The following is a 20032-nucleotide window of genomic DNA, read 5'->3' on the forward strand; positions in this document are numbered from 1 at the left end:
GCACTTAACCCTCAGTGAGAAGAAAGCACGATGACCCTGATTTTACACATAACAAAGCATGACACCAAGAGGGGGAGCCTATGACCCGAGGAACCGACAGACCCAGTTCTGCCACCCAGATCTGCCACTCCAGTGCCCAGTTCTTAGTCACCGAGTTACCTGAGTGAGGCCATGTCCATGGAACCACAGGGGGTCTAGTAGCCTGGGGCGGGTATGTGCATCTCAAAGGCAAACCCTTACTATTGAGGGTGGGAAGGGCTTTTAGTCCAATGCTCACCTTCCCCCACTTTACAGATGGATGACCGAGGCTCACAAGGGGAAATCGCTTTACAGACCCACACCGAGTCGGAGGCTCGCTTCCCTCCTCTTGGTGCTGTTTCAGGAGGCGACAGAAAGCAGCTCTGCAGACGAACAACTCCCTATACACAGACTGTCCAACCTCTGAGACTCAGTTTCCCTATTCTGCAAAATGGGCTGCTGGGAGGCTTCTGGACTTCTTTTTATTTTATTTATTTATTTGGAGAGGTTTTTGTTATAGGGTGCATGTACCCAAGAGACAGAAAGCAATAAATCACCCCCCAGGGGGATGGCCACACAGCAATCCCTTCCTCTCCATTCTCCTCTTGGTATCTTGGGCATGCACACATACACATCTGGCCTGAGTTTAAGCCACTGGGTCCGGGACTCGAACCACGGTCGACTACATGGGAGTCCAGCGACATTGCCATTACGCTATTTGCTGGTCCCAAGGCTTCCAGACTTCTAAGTCCCAGCAATTCCTACTTGGGCCTTGAAAGAAATAAACTGGCTGCAAGCTGCTCCCTGCATTTCTTCAGTCTCTCTTCTGTCCAGTTTGCTCACACCTCGCCTCTCTAGTTTTGTCCATACTTGAAATATCAGCCTGATTAGTATGCTTGGGTCAGGTGGAAGGACTCCCAGGTAACAGGCAGCTGAAGATGCAAGGTCCTCTGGGAACAAATAAAACCAATTAGGGACGGGGCACTCAAAGCTCTCCTGAAGGCAGGATGGCTCGGGTCCAGCTGCTCTCGGGCAGCCCTTGAAATGCCACGGAGCCTAAGAGGCCTGCCAACCGGGCAGCTCCCACGGCCAGAGGGCCCAGCCTTCCTCCTCCAGAGAACACAGACCCTTTCAGAGCAACGGGACAGGCCTACAATGGCCTTTGTCACTTAAAGCTGTGTGTTCAGCACGCAGCCACCAGCTACACGAGCTTTTAAATTCAAAGTAAGTAAAATTCAACACATAAAACGCAGCTTCTTGTCCATCATGGCCATATTTCAAGTGCCCAGTAGCCACAAGGGGCCAGCGGCTACTGCATGGACACTGCGGGTCTAGAATGGGGTTTGCCAACTACGGCCCTCGGGCCATATGCAATGCAAGGCCTGGTTTGGCGTGGCCTTTGAACTAAGGAGCATTTGTTCATAGGTTTTGTCAAGGAACGGGTAGTGATGATGGGGCGGGGAGGAGAATGGCACCGCCAAACCTAAGGCATTTATTCTCGGATCACAGAAGTTTGCAGATCCCTGCTCTAGGGCATTCCCATTGCTGCAGAAATGCCTACTGGACATGCCCCAGCTCCACGTCCTGGCGGTTAAGGAAGTCGGATCCCATGTGGCCAACTGTGAAGTTCAAGTCCCAAGCCTGGTGTGTGTGCACACCCAGATCCCGAAAGGAGGGAGAGAGAAGTGGAGAAGGGACTGTGGTGTGACCATGCCCCATTGGGGGGGGGCGTTCCCCCCTTCCAGGGCACATATGCCCTCTAGGAAAAATAAAAGTATTTAATTGTATTGTTTATTATGTATTTCTTAATTTGACCAGAGAAAGAAAGGGAAAAGGTAAGAAAGCCACCCAGTCTGGGACCAGAACCGTAGTCAACCACGTGGGAGTCTAGCACCTTAACCACCATGCTACCTACGGGCCCCAAAGGAAGAAAAATTCTATTGGGCAGCATTGATTTATGGAACAATTGAGAGGGAGGGAGAGAGTCAACAAGCCCTTTTCCTTTCTTTTATAAAGTTTATTTCTTTTGAGAGAGAATTGGAGGGGCACCCCAACAAGTCCCCATGCCATGATCCGCCTTCCAGCCAGCCAGAATCACTGGCCTGTGTGAGTGCCCCTGGCACGCACAGGGCGACCTGAGACACGCAACTGGGCCCTTCCACCCGGCCTCCGCACTGCGCAGTGCCAAGTCCCTTCTTTTCTCCCAGGAGGATCATGGGTCATGGCTGGCATTTACTAAACCCCGTGTACTTAACACCAACCCAAGGGCTCTCCATGCTCTGCCGTGCTTCACCCTCTTATCAGCCCCATGGGGTGTGGAGGGGTGTTCTCTATTTGAAGGACGAGAAAGTCCCACATGGGTGTAGGCTGAGCATGACTCGGCCGCCAAGCAAGTCACCAAATCAGCCGAACCAACCAGCAATCCGACACCACAGGTAAGAAAAAACACAAGGAGGAAACAGACTCAAAACGCTACCGGGGTGGTGTTAGGTCACAGGAGATATTTTCCACTAAAAATGTACTTTCGTGGTGTCATCATATTGTCTTCCTATATGATAAAAATAACAAGGTAACGAGGAACTTTTGAACTGCCTGCCAAACACCATATGAGCCCAGACTGCAAGGGTTCAAATCCTGGGTACACCAGCACTTCGCTGTGTGACCTCGGCAAGTCACTTAACCTCTCTGAGTCTCGGTTTCCCTGCTTGTAAAATGGGGATATAATGAAACCTCCTAAAAAGCGCACGTGTGCCTCTTGGGTACTTGAAACGTGTGAACAAAGAGCCAGCCTCAGGAGTGCTGGGAGGAGCACAGGAATCCGGACAGTGAGAAAGGCACCTGGCCCACAGCAAGGGGCGACCTACGTGCTGGTGTCACTGCCAGCAGCATCTTGTAAAGTGAGGGCTTTGCTTCCCATTTGATCAATGAAGAGATTGAAGCTCTGAGCCATGAAGTGATTAGCAGAAGCCACACGACTAGTTAGAGGAAAAGCCAGTTTCCAAATCCGGCTCTGTCCCCGCGATGCCATCCTTGACAGGGTGTCACATGGTTCATAAAATGGGGCAGCAGGAGGATGGGAGGGGACAGTGCTCCCTCTTTCCATGGAACCATGAGCTGCAGGAAGGAAAAGGAAGGGAAGGGGAGGGGAGCTCAATCATTCCACGAATGTTATCAGGCACCTACTATGTGCCAGGCACTGCTCAGGATACTGGGACACAAAAAAGGCCCCGCCTTCTGCAGCTGACATTCTAGTAGAGAGCAGAGAACACGCACGAGCTAACGACACTAGGGACACGGCTCAGGAGACTCACCCGTGATGAGAGGCGGAGACGTCCCACAGCAGCCGGAGGAGGAGGTGAATTTCTACTCAGACTGCACTGATCTGGGCTCCAACCCATTTGAACTCTCAGCATCATTGCTCCAAGATCAGCAGACCGAGAGGATTCCCCCCAAAAAATGGGCAGTGGAGAGGGAAGCTGGTAGCACACAGGGCCGACTAAGGATTTGAGTCGCGCACTCACAGAGTCATCTCGGAAGGAGGTCCGGCACCCACCCCCACATCCACTCAGCCATCAGCTCTGCAATATGCCCCCCCCCCCCCGGAGCAGTTTTGTGGGATGGTGATTAAGATAGCTGGATCTAACATGGCTGACTCCAAGGTTCGAGTCCTGGATCTGGTGGCTTGAAAAACATGCTGGGTACATGTGTGTGCACCCAAAATTTCCCAAAGGAGGGAGACGCAGAGGAGAAGGGATTACAGTATGACCATGCACTGAGGCGGGGAGGGGGCTTTCCTTTCTCTGTCTCCCTCTGGCAAGTACACATGCCCTGTGGCAAAATCGAGGGAGGAAGTACCATGAGGAACCACGTAACTTCCATCAAGATCAGCCCAAGTCAACACGAGCAATGTATCAGTACTTAATGCCGTGTTCACTGTCATCACAGCGTGTGGACAACGCCTAAGGAACACCGCACACTAGAGGACTTGGTGAGCTGGGTCAAGAGTGAGCTCTTGTCCCTGCACCTGCTCCCCGAGCTTTCTGGGGCCCTGTTTTATCATCTCTATGAGGTCAGCAAGCCTCCCCAGTGAAGGGCCTATAGAAGGCATGGTTTTTGACTCTGTGGGCCCAACGGTCTCTGTTGCAACTACTCAACTCCGTGAATGCACTGCTTCCAAAAACAAGCAGGTGACTAGATCTGGCCTGGGGCCATCATTTGCCAACCCTCTGGTCTGCATTGAGAAATGTCCAACGAATTTGATGCAACTTGGGCAAGCCCTCAAAAGCCAGGCAGAGATCTTAGAAGAAAGCTGGCATGTATGCTGTTTCTAGGCCCCCAGTTCAGAAAGGCCAGCAGGGAGACTCAGGTGGCTAGCCTTGGTGAGTAAGAGATGACTATCTAATTCCAGAAGACAAGTATTTGGAATAATCCGACATCCTGCCTGTTGCCAAGTAAGGACTCAGGAGAAGATCTGCACATGCCTGGGGGTGTTTTTTGTTTGTTTGTTTGTTTAAGAGAGATTTTTGCTATAGGGCGCATGCACTTGCAGTAGAGACAGAGAGCCAGAGAGTGAGAAATCACCCCTCGGGGGGATGGCCACGATGCAATCCCTTCTCCTCCATTCTCCTCTTGGGATTTTGGGCATGCATATACACTCATCCAGTGTGAGTTTCAAGCCGCGGGGTCCGGGACTGGAACTTCAGTCATGTGAGAGTCTAGTGATGTAACCATTATGCAATCTGTTGGTCCCACACCTGGGAGTTTTAAGTACGTACTGGTACGAACAATATCCTGGAATGTTTTAACAATTATTTTATTTAACTATTTATTTATTTATTTTAATTTTACCAGAGAGAGAGAGAGAAAGTGAGAAAGCAAGCCACCAGGTATGGGACTCTAATCACGGTCAGTGGTGGGACTCCAGCACCCTTTTAACCACCATGCCACCTGCCAGCCCCAAAGAATTATTTTATTTAACTTTATTTATTTATTTTAATTTGACCAAAGAGGGACAGAGTGAGAGAGAGAGAAAAAGTGAGAAAAGAAGCCTCCAGGTCAGGACCCAAACCACAGTCAGCTATATGGCCAGCACCTTAAACCACCATGCCACCTGCTGGCCCCCAGACCCACATTATAGAAGAAGAAACAGGCTCAAGAAGGTGAAGTGTCACCTTCTGTGTCACCAGAGGCCACACAGATGATAAGTGGCTGAGCCCAGACTGGAAACAGGTCAATCTGATGCCAGAACCTCTCTCCAGGAGGCCATGCCCCAACCCTCCCACGCAGAGCAGGGGAGACCGCTCTCCAAGGGGCAGGGCCCCTGGGAATGAGGGACGTCTGACCTACTCTGGAGGGAAGCCAGCCAAGAAAGTCTGCCAGATTCCAATGGGGGAAGGAAAAATAATCCCAAGGCTCTGGACACTACTTGAACATGGTGGGGGAGGAGCAGTTTTGTGGGATGGTGATTAAGATAGCTGGATCTAACATGGCTGACTCCAAGGTTCGAGTCCTGGATCTGGTGGCTTGAAAAACATGCTGGGTACATGTGTGTGCACCCAAAATTTCCCAAAGGAGGGAGACGCAGAGGAGAAGGGATTACAGTATGACCATGCACTGAGGCGGGGAGGGGGCTTTCCTTTCTCTGTCTCCCTCTGGCAAGTACACATGCCCTGTGGCAAAATCGAGGGAGGAAGTACCATGAGGAACCACGTAACTTCCATCAAGATCAGCCCAAGTCAACACGAGCAATGTATCAGTACTTAATGCCGTGTTCACTGTCATCACAGCGTGTGGACAACGCCTAAGGAACACCGCACACTAGAGGACTTGGTGAGCTGGGTCAAGAGTGAGCTCTTGTCCCTGCACCTGCTCCCCGAGCTTTCTGGGGCCCTGTTTTATCATCTCTATGAGGTCAGCAAGCCTCCCCAGTGAAGGGCCTATAGAAGGCATGGTTTTTGACTCTGTGGGCCCAACGGTCTCTGTTGCAACTACTCAACTCCGTGAATGCACTGCTTCCAAAAACAAGCAGGTGACTAGATCTGGCCTGGGGCCATCATTTGCCAACCCTCTGGTCTGCATTGAGAAATGTCCAACGAATTTGATGCAACTTGGGCAAGCCCTCAAAAGCCAGGCAGAGATCTTAGAAGAAAGCTGGCATGTATGCTGTTTCTAGGCCCCCAGTTCAGAAAGGCCAGCAGGGAGACTCAGGTGGCTAGCCTTGGTGAGTAAGAGATGACTATCTAATTCCAGAAGACAAGTATTTGGAATAATCCGACATCCTGCCTGTTGCCAAGTAAGGACTCAGGAGAAGATCTGCACATGCCTGGGGGTGTTTTTTGTTTGTTTGTTTGTTTAAGAGAGATTTTTGCTATAGGGCGCATGCACTTGCAGTAGAGACAGAGAGCCAGAGAGTGAGAAATCACCCCTCGGGGGGATGGCCACGATGCAATCCCTTCTCCTCCATTCTCCTCTTGGGATTTTGGGCATGCATATACACTCATCCAGTGTGAGTTTCAAGCCGCGGGGTCCGGGACTGGAACTTCAGTCATGTGAGAGTCTAGTGATGTAACCATTATGCAATCTGTTGGTCCCACACCTGGGAGTTTTAAGTACGTACTGGTACGAACAATATCCTGGAATGTTTTAACAATTATTTTATTTAACTATTTATTTATTTATTTTAATTTTACCAGAGAGAGAGAGAGAAAGTGAGAAAGCAAGCCACCAGGTATGGGACTCTAATCACGGTCAGTGGTGGGACTCCAGCACCCTTTTAACCACCATGCCACCTGCCAGCCCCAAAGAATTATTTTATTTAACTTTATTTATTTATTTTAATTTGACCAAAGAGGGACAGAGTGAGAGAGAGAGAAAAAGTGAGAAGCGAAGCCTCCAGGTCAGGACCCAAACCACAGTCAGCTATATGGCCAGCACCTTAAACCACCATGCCACCTGCTGGCCCCCAGACCCACATTATAGAAGAAGAAACAGGCTCAAGAAGGTGAAGTGTCACCTTCTGTGTCACCAGAGGCCACACAGATGATAAGTGGCTGAGCCCAGACTGGAAACAGGTCAATCTGATGCCAGAACCTCTCAACCTCCCAAACTCTGTACCCTACCCACTACACAAAAGGGGAAACTATTTAGCTGCTTGGGGCAGTGTCTGGCTGGGCCTCCTGGCCCACCTCCCAGCCTTGCCCAAGGCGCCTGGTGCACCCCTGCCCCGGGCTTTCTGTGCAGGAATGTAGGCAGAGCCCCTGCTTGGTAAGCACAAACGGAAATGCCTAAGGGGACCTTGCAGGGGCCAGGACTTCCTGCACCCATCACACATGTGCACGCACACACCCAGCTAAGACCTGTCAGAGGCAGCTGCTGAGCACTCAAGGAGGAACCCTAGACAGCCATGCCCCTGGTTTGAGTTCCAGCTCTGCAAATGACAGGAGTCCCCTTATCCGCAGTTTCGCTTTCCGTGCTTTCAGTAACCCACGGTCATTAAGAAGCCAGTGGGCTGGCCCTGAGGCAGAGGAGTTAAGCCCTGCGCATAAGGAGCCGGGTCCCACGTGGCCCACTGTGGTTTGAGTCCTGGTCCCTGCAGCCTGAAGAACACGCCAAGTGCATGTGCATGTGTGTCCCAAATCCTGACAGAATGGAGAAGCAGAGGAAAAAAGGCTGCAGGGTGACCGTGCTCCATTGCAGGGTGTGCTCTCTTTCTGATGAGCACACACACCCTCTGGCAATCACCCCACCCAAAAAAAGATAGGAGAAACTCACAATACTTTTTTTAGAAAGGCCACATTCACCTAACTTTCATTAAAGTATAGTTACAGTTGTTCTATTTCATCAGTATTGTAAATCTCTTACTATGCCCAATTTACAGGTTACATTTACTGGACTAACAACAGGTGGTGTAGAGGTTAAGGCAGCTGGATCCCAGCAAGTGCCAGCCCTGGTGGCTTGAAAAATCACACCAGGTGTATTTCCCAAAGGAAAATGGAGAAGAGATTGAGGTGTAGCCACCCCCTGGGGGGTGACCTCTCACTCCCACCCCCTCCAGAGAGTACCTATGCCCTAAAGCAGAAACTAAAGAAAAAGAAAAAGAAAATGAAGGAGAGAAAGAAGAAGAAAGGGAAAAGGCGACCCCAGGTATGTTTCTCAGTGAGAAAATACCGTGTAATGTGGTCTCTCAGGTGTGGTGTGGTCTCTCACAGTTTCAGGCATCCACATCTTGGAGGAATCCCCCACAGACTATAGGACTACCATCCTCCCCTCGCACTGCAGCCCAGGGGCAGGGGAGGTGTTACCTGACTTCTCTGCCCCCGGTTTCTTCATCTGTGAGATGGGGGTGCTAACAGCACACCTGAGGCTTCCATGAATGGCTGGCATAAAGTACTTGGATGGAGCTGTCACGCTGTCGTTATTAAAGGTGGCTCTGAAACATCAGTGTGCATCAGAACAGTCCCAGCCTGTTCAAAGATGACAGTGAGGCAACGCTTCTGGAGGCTAGGCCCACAGGGAGGGTCCCAGGGTTGTGTCCCAAGCTCCCTCGGTGTACACAAGGACCTCATGCATGCCTGCGATCCTGGCTGGGTGAGGCCAGGGTCGACTGCTGCATGGGGACCCTGTTGGGAATTCTCTCACAGAGCAAACGCGTAAGTGGGCTTTAAGAGAAAAAGGAGTCCTTTTCTTAAAATTGCCAGAGGGTGGTGTGCTTGCCAGAGAGAGGAGAGAAGGAGAGTGGGAGACAGAAAGAAAGAGGGAGAGGGAGAAAGCACCCCCCCATGCGGTGTGGTCATGCCATAATCCCTTCTCTTCTATTTCTCCACCCTGTTGCGATTTTGGCCATGCACACACAGGCTCATGTTTTTCAAGCTGCAGGGAACAGGATTCGAATTGCAGTTAGCCATGTGGGATCTGACTCCCTGGATCACTAGGCCCCAGGGCTGATCCAAGATGAGATTCCTCATTAAAAAAAAAAAAAAGCAGATTCCTGGAGCCTTCCCCCACACGTACTTGGATTCTGAAGTGAGAAATCATCCCCTCAGGGGAGATGGGCACACCGCAATCCCTTCTCTTCCATTCTCCTCTTAGGATTTTGGGCCTGCAGGGAGCATGCATCTGGTGTGATTTTCAAGCTGCCAGGTCCAGAACTCAAACTGCAGTTAGCCATTTGGGAGTCCAGATCCTTAACCACCAGGCTACTTATTGGCCCCATGCTTGGGGCCATAAATTTATCATAACCACCATGCCACCTGTTGGCCCCCCACATGGCCAAACCACAGCTCAAGGACTGGACCTAGTGGCTTTTTTTCTCACCTTCCCTCTCTCTCTCTCCAGCCAAATTTTAAAAAATAATAATAAATCATTCTTTTAAAAAAAAGAGATACAAGTAAACAGATAAAGAGATACACAGGTGAGGTCTAGAAGGGCCCCGAGTGCAGGAGATTGTCGCAGGGAACTGGGCTACACCACCCTCCTGGCATGCGGTGAGTCCTCCCTGCAAGCCTCCACAGGTCTAGCTATCCCAAAGCTGCCTGAACTCCGTCCTGCTGGAGGCTTCATCGCACAGAAATGATCAAAGCACAGATAACCGTGCAGACATGTGACTGGACAGAGAGCATGACCTGACACTCGCAGACCTCGGGAAACCCAGCGCGGCCTGTCTCTTCAGATCCTTTGGTCGCCCTACGTGGCATTCCTTCCTTCTGGGTAGGGAGCGGGATCCTCCAGAATATAACCGAGTTTTATGACCTGCCTTGGGAAGCTTCAGAAAGCATAGACAAAAGGCCAACTGGTTATAGGCCAGGAGCCATGGATGAAAACCAAAATACACATCTATTGTAGTATCACACGGCTACGTGTCACCTCCCCACACAGAGCCTGATTTGCAGCCAGGACGCACTCACCACGGCAGACAGCAGAGAGATGGGACAGTCAGGGGACAGGAGGAGTCTGGGGCAACAGAGCTGGGTTCAATTCTGCCATTCTTGGCTGTGCAGATGGGGGTCTCACTCAGGCTCTCTGAGCTCTAGTTTCCTTACCTGTCAAACGACAGGCAGGGCTGCCTCCTGGCAATAGCGTGTGCTGTCATTTACAGACCAGTGGTGACCGCCAATGCATGTACTCAGGGTCAGATGGCACCAGCCCGAGGGCATTACAAGCACTGAGTCATGTGATCCTCCCAGCCACAAATGGGAGGGGAAACAGGGGACCCACTTCACAGATGAGGAGTCAGAGGCTCTGGAAAGTTGAGCTCTGTGCCTAGCACCACACAGGTGACAGAGCAGGGAGGGACACACTGAGACCTACCTCTAAAGCTTTGGGACTTAGAACTGAGCTGCTTCAGCTTCGCTGTTATGTGCAAGGTTCGCAGTTTGTTTTTGCTTTTGTTTTAGGTTTTCACCAAGGGGTGTGTGTGCTGGAGAGTGAGAGAAGAGTCAGAGAGAAAGAAAGTGAGAAATCACCTCCCAGGGGGGACAGCCACACTGCAATCTCTTATCCTCCACTCTCCACTCAGGATTTTGGGCACACACACACACATACCCAGTGGGACTTTTAAGCCTCCAGGTCCAGGACTCAAACCACAGTCAGCCATGTGGGAGTCCCACATCTTAACCGCCACGTAACCTGCTGGCCCCAAGACTCCTGAATTTAAAGCCCCTACTGGGCCAGCAGGTGGCATGGAGGTTAAAGCGGTTGGATTTCACACGGCCTACTGCACAGTTTGAACCCTGGACCTGAGAGCTTGAAAAACACACTGAGTGTATGTGCATGCGTGCCCAAAATCCCAAGAGAAGGGAAGAGAAGGGACTTTGGCATGGCCATTCCCCAGGGAGGTGATTTCTCACTTTCCCTCTATCTGTCTCACAGGAGTGCACATGCCCTATAGCAAAAATTAAAAAAAAAAATAAATAAAGACCCTACTATGGGTCCCTATAGATTTATGGAACGGGACACATGAACAACTCCTTGGGGAAGGGGACAGAGGCTCAGCTCTGGGAGGGACCCTGGGTGGGAACCAGGGTCCTGAGAAGAAGCGAACATGGCTTGGCCCCATCTGTGTCTAAATGCCAGTCTACATTCCATCAAAGTTTAGTCACTACATCCATGGCCTTTAAGGACAATCCAAAGAGGAAGTACAGTGGACGGAAGCATTCCCTAGCCCAAGGCAAGAGTACAGCGGGTTCAAATCCCAGCTATTCTGCTAAAGTGTTGAGCAACTACACAAGTCTTTTTGCTCAGTTGGGGACTCAGTTTCCCTAACGCTGACTTCCAGGAGAAGGAGGAATTCTGTTCTCCCTCCTTAGGACTGCATTCAACTTCAACAGCTAGAACATTCTCAGATCTGATGCCTGAATGGACGCCCCACGTCTGATCTCACCCAAAGGACTCCATATGAATCGTACCAAAGGCATCACCCAAAGGACTCATATGTGAATCGTACCAAAGGCATCAGTTTCCATGTGGGTAAAACAGGATGGCAGCATCCCTTTGCCCAGGCACTGAGGATGGGCTAGGATGACAGATCTGGAGTGCTCAGAAGGACAGCTCAGACACTGCTCGGCTAACGACACTGCTAAGCATGCCATCGGGGCTGGTCAGAATGTCTGACACCCCCAGCTTCTGTGACACGGATACTGCCCTTGGAGGAGGCCCGTCACCTCTCTGAAGCTCAGTGTCTCACCTGAACTGGACCCCACCTCCCTTAGCTGCAGAGACGACCCAACGACTCAGGCAGCCTGCAGCAGGCAGCCTGTCACCCTGAACTCTTCAGGAACGGGAGCCGCCATCCCCAGTGTACCCCAGAAGCCACAGGACAGGGTTAGGCTGCACACACCCTAGAGGTCCAGGAAAGTACCCTGCTGACCCAGTCCGGATGTCACCCCAGAATGCACCAGCAAATTCCTGGAGGCAGGTGCTTCTCCTGGCCAGGAGGGCTGCTCTCCTTAGACATCTTGGTCTTCCTCCTTCCTCAGCCAGCACTCAGCTTAGCATCTGCTTCAAAGATGATGCATGGCGTTCTGAGAACGCAGGAGGTGAGCCGCACAGGCAGCCCAACGATGAGGGCATGGCGAGGGTGCTCAGGAGGGCTGGAGCCACGTCTGGTTCTGCCAGGGACAGGCCATGAGACCTGAGGCTGCTCAACTTCCACAGCCTCGGTTTCCTCATCTGTACAGCGGAGCCACACTGCCAGCTTCAGAGGGATGCTGTGATGTCTGGGGCGTTCGTCTTAAGGCAGGGCCTGGCAGGAGGCCAAGGGCATAAATGCCAGCTGTTAATTCCTCATCATCGCAAATGAGGGAATAATTAAATATTCCATGGCACGGCTAGAATGCAGCTAGATACAACCAAGGGAAAAAAAAGGATTCAGGACCCTGTAAAACATTCACGGTAAGATGCCAGATGATAAGAGGTCATCTGGGGCCCAGCAGGTGGCGTGGTGGTTAAGGTGTTGGATTCCTAACACGGCTGGCCACGATTCGAGTCTTGGATCTGGCGGCTTGCTTTCTCACTTTCTCTCTCTCTGATCAAATTTTTAAAAAATAATAATAAATAAAATTAAATAATTTTTTGAGAGTTTTTTTTGCTATAGGGCACGTGCACTCACCAGAAAGACAGAGATAGAAAGAAAGACAGAAAGCGAGAAATCACCCCCCAGGGGGGATGGCCATGCCACAGTCCCTTCTCCTCCATTCTCCTCTTGGGATCCTGGGCACGCACTCACATGTGCCCAGCATCAGTTTAAGTCACCGGATCCCGGACTCAAACCATGGTCAACTACATAGGAGTCCAGTGACGTAGCCATTTCACCAACTGCTGGTCCCCAATACTTAATTATTTTGAAAACAAAGGTTATGTGATCTTATTCTGGTACATATGTATGTAGGAAAAAAAAAAATCTCTGGGGAGAAACACCCTAAAACGTAAGCTGGAACTTTCTATCTTCCCTCTCACTTTTGGAATGTCCTAACAATTCAACCATGAACATATAATCAATGCAATGCAAAGTGAAAGAATGAGAAAATGAGGGCTGGCAGGTGGTACAGTGGTTAAGGTGCTGGACTCCCACATGGCTGACCATGGTTCAAGTCCTGGCCCTGGTGGCTTGTTTTCTCACTTTCCTTTTCTCTCTCTCTCTCTCTCTCTCTCTGGTCAAATTAAAACAACAACAATAATAACAACAAATAAAATAAAATAATTCTAAAAAAAGAATGAGCAAATGAAGTAGGATGATTTCTAGTTGTATTCCCTAACCTTGGAACCTTGAGCCCTGAGATACAGAGCCAGCAGCAGGCTTGGTGAAAGCTCCGGACCAGCCGAGGAAGGGCAGTTCAGCCGAGGTCACAGAGCAGGGTAAACGCACAGCCAGGCCTGGGTTCAGCTGCCCTGACACCCAGACCTGGCCCCTTCCTGTGCTCCCCGGGGCCGCTGCTGCTGGCATCCTGCTGGTTTGCTCTCCTAACAAGATGAAGTCCCCGGATAAAGTGTGCTTCTGGGCCAGCCCACGGCCCAGTTGTTACTGGCGCTGGATGCTTCCTGGCAGACTCAGTTCTGGTCCAGCTGTTAATGGCGCTGGATGCTTCCTGGCAGACTCAGTTCGAATCCTGGCCCCAGTGGCTTCAAAAACATACCAGCTACATGTGGGAGCATTCCCACACCACCCTAGGGGGTGTTCTCCCACCCCTATGGTAAGCACACACACCCTCTGGCAATATTAACAAAAAAGGAAGAAAGAAAAACAAAAAAAAAAAAAAGGAAAGGAAGAAAGACAGACAAACCGTGGCGCTGGGGTCCAGTTGCTGATCCTGGCTGAGTCGCGAGCTCTGTGACCTTGGGCAAGACACTTAATCTCTGAGGGCGTCAGTGTCCTCATTTGTAAAATGATCATACTAGGAGCAGCGCCATATGGCTTTTGCGAGGATTAAATAAGATAATGCATGTAAAGCGTTTAGTACCAGGCCTGGCAAACAGTGGGTGCTCTAGGACCTGTAATTATTACTATGATCAGCATTTGGACTCTAGCGACCTCACAGAGAATCCTCCCAGGACATACAATGCTAACCCAGCAAGCACGGAAGGGAAATGCAGGCTTTGGTAATGGGGAGCCACGGCAGGTGCCTGACCAGGAGAGGAGCAGCATGACTTAGAAGCCACACGGGGCTGGGAGCCAGTGCCACCCACAGAGACCATCTTTGCCAATGGGACTGCACATCTCTGGCCGGCTTCCCAGTGCCGCTGGGAAGAACAACACAACTCCCACAGGCAATGCCCCGCCGCTTCCTGCCTGTCTGGTGAACAGCAAGGGGGCAATTCACTGGGAGCCTTGAAACAGCCCACACAGCCTCAAGCCACAAGTGTGATAACCAGGAGCTTGGCCACAAGCCCACAGAGGTCGGGAGAAACAGCCCCTGCTGCATCGTCAGGAAGACTGGTTTCCGGTCAAGCCACCGTGCTGTATGACCCTGAGAAAGGCCTCTCTCTCTGAGCTCTACTGCCTCTGTACACACCACAGTGGTTCCCGCGTGGCACTCCCGGGACCTGCCCGCACCTGCTGATCACGGGGCACACCTGCCATGGTCAGCTTGAGGGGAGTCCTTCGCATCTGCTTTTCTTTTTCCAGTTTTTTCTTCATTCCAGATAGAGCATGTGCATAGCACGTGAGGAGTGGGACACAGAGAGGTGGTCACAGGGTCTGGTCAGGCCACAATCCCCTTCCTCCCGTCCCCCACCCCGTCAGATCCTGTGCACTCAGGGCATGCCTGGCATGTTTCGGGCTGACCAGGCCCAGGATTAGAAGTACGGTTGCCATATGGAGTTAGCACCACAGAAACAGCCCCAGGTCTGCTTTTCCTACAAGGTCAGGGCCAAACGGGCATGGGAATGGGAATCACGGAGGGTCTTGCTCTCCCCCTAACCGTCCTTCCGTCTTTCCATCCATCCTTCTCATCTTCCATCCACGCTGTCGTATCGCACTCATGGTGCTCAACTGGGGGGGCATTTTGCCTCTCAGGGGACAACAGGCAATGTCTGGCAATAGTTTCGGTTGTCACAACCAGGGTAAAGGCCAGGGTTGCAGCTAAACACTCTGCAACGCCAAGGTCAGCCTCCCGTGGCTGCAGTGTCAGCGCCGTGGCTAAGCAGGCCCGGGTCCTGCCTGCACAGTCCACAGGAATTTGCACAGCTCGCTCAACACGAGGTCCTCCTGTGACAGCCTCTGTGTTCCATCGCCAATAAACACTGCTTGAGCACCTACTATGTGCCAGGCCTGTTCTAACACCGGGAACACATTGGTAAATAATGCAGGCCAAGCTCCGGCCTCAGAGGGCACAGCCATCCTCACAGAGGGCAAGACACGTCAACAGGCAACACCCCAAGGTCGCCCTCCCTCTTGGTAATCACTCCAGAGCATCCCACACAGGCATGGCACGCTGTTCAGCCAGTCAAGGCCATCCTGACGGACATTTACACTCTGTTCACCTCTGACATAATGACATCCCCATCACCAAGGAAATGCCTCCCTAGGCCTATGGGTGAGACACCCCAGAGCCTCGCTAGGGTCTAGCGAGCTGCAGGCTCACCAGAGAACTTGCTAGCCCCATCCCCAAGGTCCCGGATAAGCATTTTAAGCAGCCCCAGGCAGCAATATGCACCCTAAAACTGGAGCAGCACAGCAGGGAGCTACCTAAGGGGGTCTGCCGGCTCTGGGGCTGCTGTTTCTGTTTCAATAGATGTTGCCAAAGTGCCTTCCAAAAGCCCTCCCGCCAGCAGTCTGCAAGCCCCCTTCTGCACTAACTTCGTGTTGCCGGATGTTGCTATTTTTGCCAAGCTGACGATGCCTCCCATTTTCCAGATATGGAGACTGAGGCTGACTGCGGTCTCTCGACAACCAGCACCAGGAACCGACCACTTCTAAGACCTCTTGCGGCCTGTCCCAGCTCGGACTTTCAGAATCTGGCTGCAGCCGCAATGTTCGTGCCAGCTTCCTGCCCAACCACTCTGGCTCTCAAAAGCTGCTTGGAGCAGGAAGGTGGGAAGGAAGGAGCGTTCCTGAGGGAGGAGACAGGCTGGCGAGGTCGCCCCCGTGCCCATTCAAGTCCAGTCATGCAGGACAAACAGCCAGGCTGGTCACTGAGCAAGCTGGCACCACCATGGACAATGGGTAACGCCAGGAGCTGGGGGGAGAGTGGGACCCCGGCTTTGCTCTCACCTGTTCCACCTCTCGGCCTCGGTTTCCTCCCTCTACGGATGGGCTCAGACCCCACACCACAGAAGGCGGCTGCCTCATGAGTCCATCAGTAAGCAAGCACACCGTCTACAGCCTGGCCTTGGGCTAGCTCAGCCTATGATGGCCCCACAGCAGCTGCCTGTGGTCACCACCGTCATCCTCCCCACTTGATGGACAAGGAAAGTGAGCTCAGAGATGCAGCGCCCTGCCCTTGATCCAGCACCCACGGAGGGGGCAGCCTTGAACTGATAAAGTCAGCAGTCAATATCTCCAGAGCTGTGTGCCCCAGGACAGCAGCGTCACATCTCTGAGCCTCAGCAGGGAAATGGGGACACAGAACAGAGACCAGGGAGGGGAAGCCACCTTGCAAATGTGACAGACCCTATCCACACCTCCCTGCTGTGGCTCTAAACTGCCACCACCAAGACACCCAGCCCAGTAGGACATGTCGCCTGGGCATCTCTGACCTTCCCCGAGCTCTCAGTGCAACCTGAGTAAGGCCCTGCAAAGCTGGCAGCAGCCCCCCAAGAGGGACACTACTTGCTCAAGGTCACACAGCTAGTGAAGTGGAGAGCAGGACAAGGCAGTGGGAAGTAGGGTGTCCTACCTGGACGTGATGCAGGCCACAGCTGAGGCAGGAGGTGGGCCAGGCTGGAGCCGGCAGCTGTCTGCATTGGTGGCCTCCAGAAGCTGGCAGGCCCACAGTGGCCAAGGTCTCACCTGCTAGCCCTGAGCTGTGAGGCCTCTTTCTAGGATCGGTCAGCCCGGGAGGGGCCACCTCCCAAGGCTCCTCCCTCCCCTGGCCCCAGCCTGGTTGCTCACCCACCTCTGGATCATCTGGGGTTCTCTCTGTGGCAGTAGCTCAAGTCTTCTAGGTCACAAAGCCTTCCTATGAGCAGAGAATGCAATCACACCACCCCCCATGCGTAAAAACTTCCAGGACATTCTAGCTCCGCCCCACGGAGGATAACAGCACCACCTAACAGAAACCCCACGTGAGTCACACCTGGAAGTCTCAATTTTCCAGCAGCCATGTTAAAGCAGTAAATGCAAAACAACAGATTTTATTTAATTCAGTACTTACAAACTATAACCATCAACATAAAGGTGATTGTGGTATTTTACATTCTGTATTTTTTTAGGATTTCTGTCTTAGGGTGTGTGCGCTCACCAGAGAGAGACAATGAGAGGGAAAATGAGAAAGCGCCCCCAGGGGGGATGGCCACGCAATCCCTTCACCTCCCGTCTCCTCTTGGGATTTTGGGTACACACGCACATGTACTCGCTGTGACATTCAAGACACTGAATTAGGACTCAAACCACGGCCAACCAACCATGTGGGAGTCCAATGCCTTAACCACTATGCCACCTGCTGCACCTCCCGCCTTTTTATTTTTTTTAACTCTCAAGTCTGGGGCCAGCAGGTGGTGTGGTAGTTAAGGTGCAGGATTCCACATGGCCGACCACGGTTTGAGTCCCAGACCTGGCAGCTTGAAAATCACTCCAGGTACATGTGCATGCATGTCCCAAATCCTAAGAGAAGAATGGGGGAGAAGGGGTTGCAGGGAGGCCATCCCCTCTGGGGGGTGATTTCCTCACTTTCCCTCTATCTCTCTCTCTCTGGTGAGCTCATATGCCCTGTAGCAAATTAAATATTATCAGTAAACTTTAAAAAATTAAAAACCAATGATTTAAAATACATATATATTTTATACACACACACAGCAGTGGATATATATATCCATATGAATAATTTTTTAAAATACACCATGTCACCATGGGAGAGTAACTTGGAACAATTCCTTTGGAAAACACTCTGGCATAACTGCAACAAACGGTGAGTGAGCACCTTCCCGACGACCCAGAAATAACCACTGCTAAGTAGATGCCCATCAGAGATGCATTCGGCTGTTCACCACACAACACGATGTTCCCAGCAGCAGTCTTCCTGAGAGGCCCCAAGTGGACGCCACCCAAACACCCATTCACAACAGAATGGACGTCGGGGGTACGGAGGGGGCTGGCTAGAGGGGACACACGGGATCTAGGGTGGGGGGGTGAAGAGGGTGCTGGGCACGTTCTCTTTTGCTCTGGGTACCGCCACGCAGGCACTTTCATCTTCTGAAAATTCACCGCCCTTAGGCACGACGTGTGCACTTTCCGTGGCCACAAAAACAGTTTCAGGACCTGCCTTATGTTAAACACTGAGGGATGGTGTTGCTGGCCGGGGCACCCGCCGCCCGCACACCTCTGCTGGCTGTTACTGCAGCCAGACACAAGCCTCCATTCATTCATTCATTCAATCAACACCCACGGGTGGGCGCTCTCCCAGGACCAGGCTTGGTGCCGGACGCCAGGAACATAAAGGTGAATTGAACCGTGGAGCCCACACTAACACACACACACACACACACACACACACACACACACACACCGGAGATCTGGCACGACACCTCCCAGCCCCACACTCAGTAAATGAGCGACTGGGGTTATGATCGATGCCAAGGAGGTCATGTCTGCTGGTCTTCCTCTCCCTGCCACCCCCCAGCAGGAGTGGACAGGAATTTTCCGCATGCTGGGCCAAACTTGGCCTCTGGCATGGGTCATCAGGGTTTCATCCTACTTGTTTCTGCTGCCCTCTCTCCTCCCTCCTGTCTCCGAGACGCTGGCACCTGAGTGACCCACCAGGCTGATGGCTCCTGGATCGTCACATCTAGTCTTTGTCTCTCTCGACTCCAGGCCCCTGTGCCAGCCGTCCCCTCCGTAACTCCGCTGGGGTGTCAAGCCTGGTCTACCCCATGCCAGACTCTGCTGCAGTTGGCACAGCCCCACTTCTTTCTGTTCACGCCCAAAGCCCTCAAAACAACCCAGATCCTCCTCTCTCCCACCCTAATGCAACCCAGCAGCAAATCTTGTCAATTTCCCCCTGAAAATGGAGCCAGAATCTTCCACTTCTCCCCACCCACACTGTTGGGCATTGGTAAGTTCTGGGCACCCACTTCTTACCATCCTGGTCCAGGCCTCTCTCACCTCTGGCTGCATGAGCAGCCAGAGTTCTTACGCCAGTGGGAGTTGGGCCCACCTGGGCTCTGAACCCTCCCATGGCTCCAACCCAACAAGCTCAGCCCCACCACTCACTTGTAGCCCCACCCCTCCCCCTTGCTTTCCTCTCTCTTCTCTAGCCACACTGTCGCCCTTGCTGTTCCTCACATGAGCATGCTCCCTGCTCAGGGAGACACCTGCTGCCTGCAAGCCCCTTCGACCATCAGCTCGCTCCCTCACCCCTCCTGTCCCTGCTCCTGTTCCACCTTCTCAAGGCCTCTCCTGATCACCATTTAATACAGCAACCTGCGCCCACCAAGGTGGCACTCCAGACCCCCCTTTGCCTACGCGATTGTCCTTTTGTCCCCAGCACTTAACACTTTAGAAGGCATCACCATTCTGTGTTGTCTAGGGTCCCTGAACGCTCCGTTCACTGAGTGCAGAGCAGTCGGTGCTCCATAGTGGTTGAATCCCGTTCTCACAGCACTGCTCCTGGGCCCACGTGATCCCAACCTGCCTCTCGGCCACACAGCAACCATGAAATACACAACTCCCCACTTGTTTATTTATTTATTTTTTTTTTTGGAGAGATTTTCACTGTAGGGCGCGTGCGCTCGCCAGACAGACAGAGAGAGACATAGAGACAGAAAGCGAGAAATCACCCCCCAGGGGGGATGGTCACGCCGCAATCCCTTCTCCTCCATTCTCCTCTCGGGATCTTGGGCACGCACGCACACGCGCCCGGCGTGA

The 20032-nt window shown here is 52.2% G+C and overlaps 1 protein-coding gene across 4 annotated transcripts in view; it reads right to left on the minus strand.

Moving 5' to 3' along the window:
• Positions 1-20032, minus strand: part of TPST2 (tyrosylprotein sulfotransferase 2) — a 53866-nt gene that overhangs the window by 20516 nt on the left and 13318 nt on the right. For 2 of the 4 annotated variants that reach the window (XM_006147872.3, XM_006147871.3), the window contains exon 1: positions 15809-16010. The exons of 1 other annotated variant lie outside the window; for it this stretch is intronic. In XM_006147872.3, the coding sequence (XP_006147934.1) occupies positions 15809-15858 (50 nt within the window). In that variant the 5' untranslated portion in view covers positions 15859-16010. Of the gene's footprint in view, positions 1-15808; positions 16011-16847; positions 16942-20032 lie in introns of those variants that run through there. One more of the 4 variants, XM_014587613.2, reaches the window with a different exon arrangement.

This window comes from Tupaia chinensis, unplaced genomic scaffold (assembly GCF_000334495.1).
Source record: "Tupaia chinensis unplaced genomic scaffold, TupChi_1.0 Scaffold000226_1, whole genome shotgun sequence".
Taxonomy (NCBI): Eukaryota; Metazoa; Chordata; class Mammalia; order Scandentia; family Tupaiidae; genus Tupaia; species Tupaia belangeri.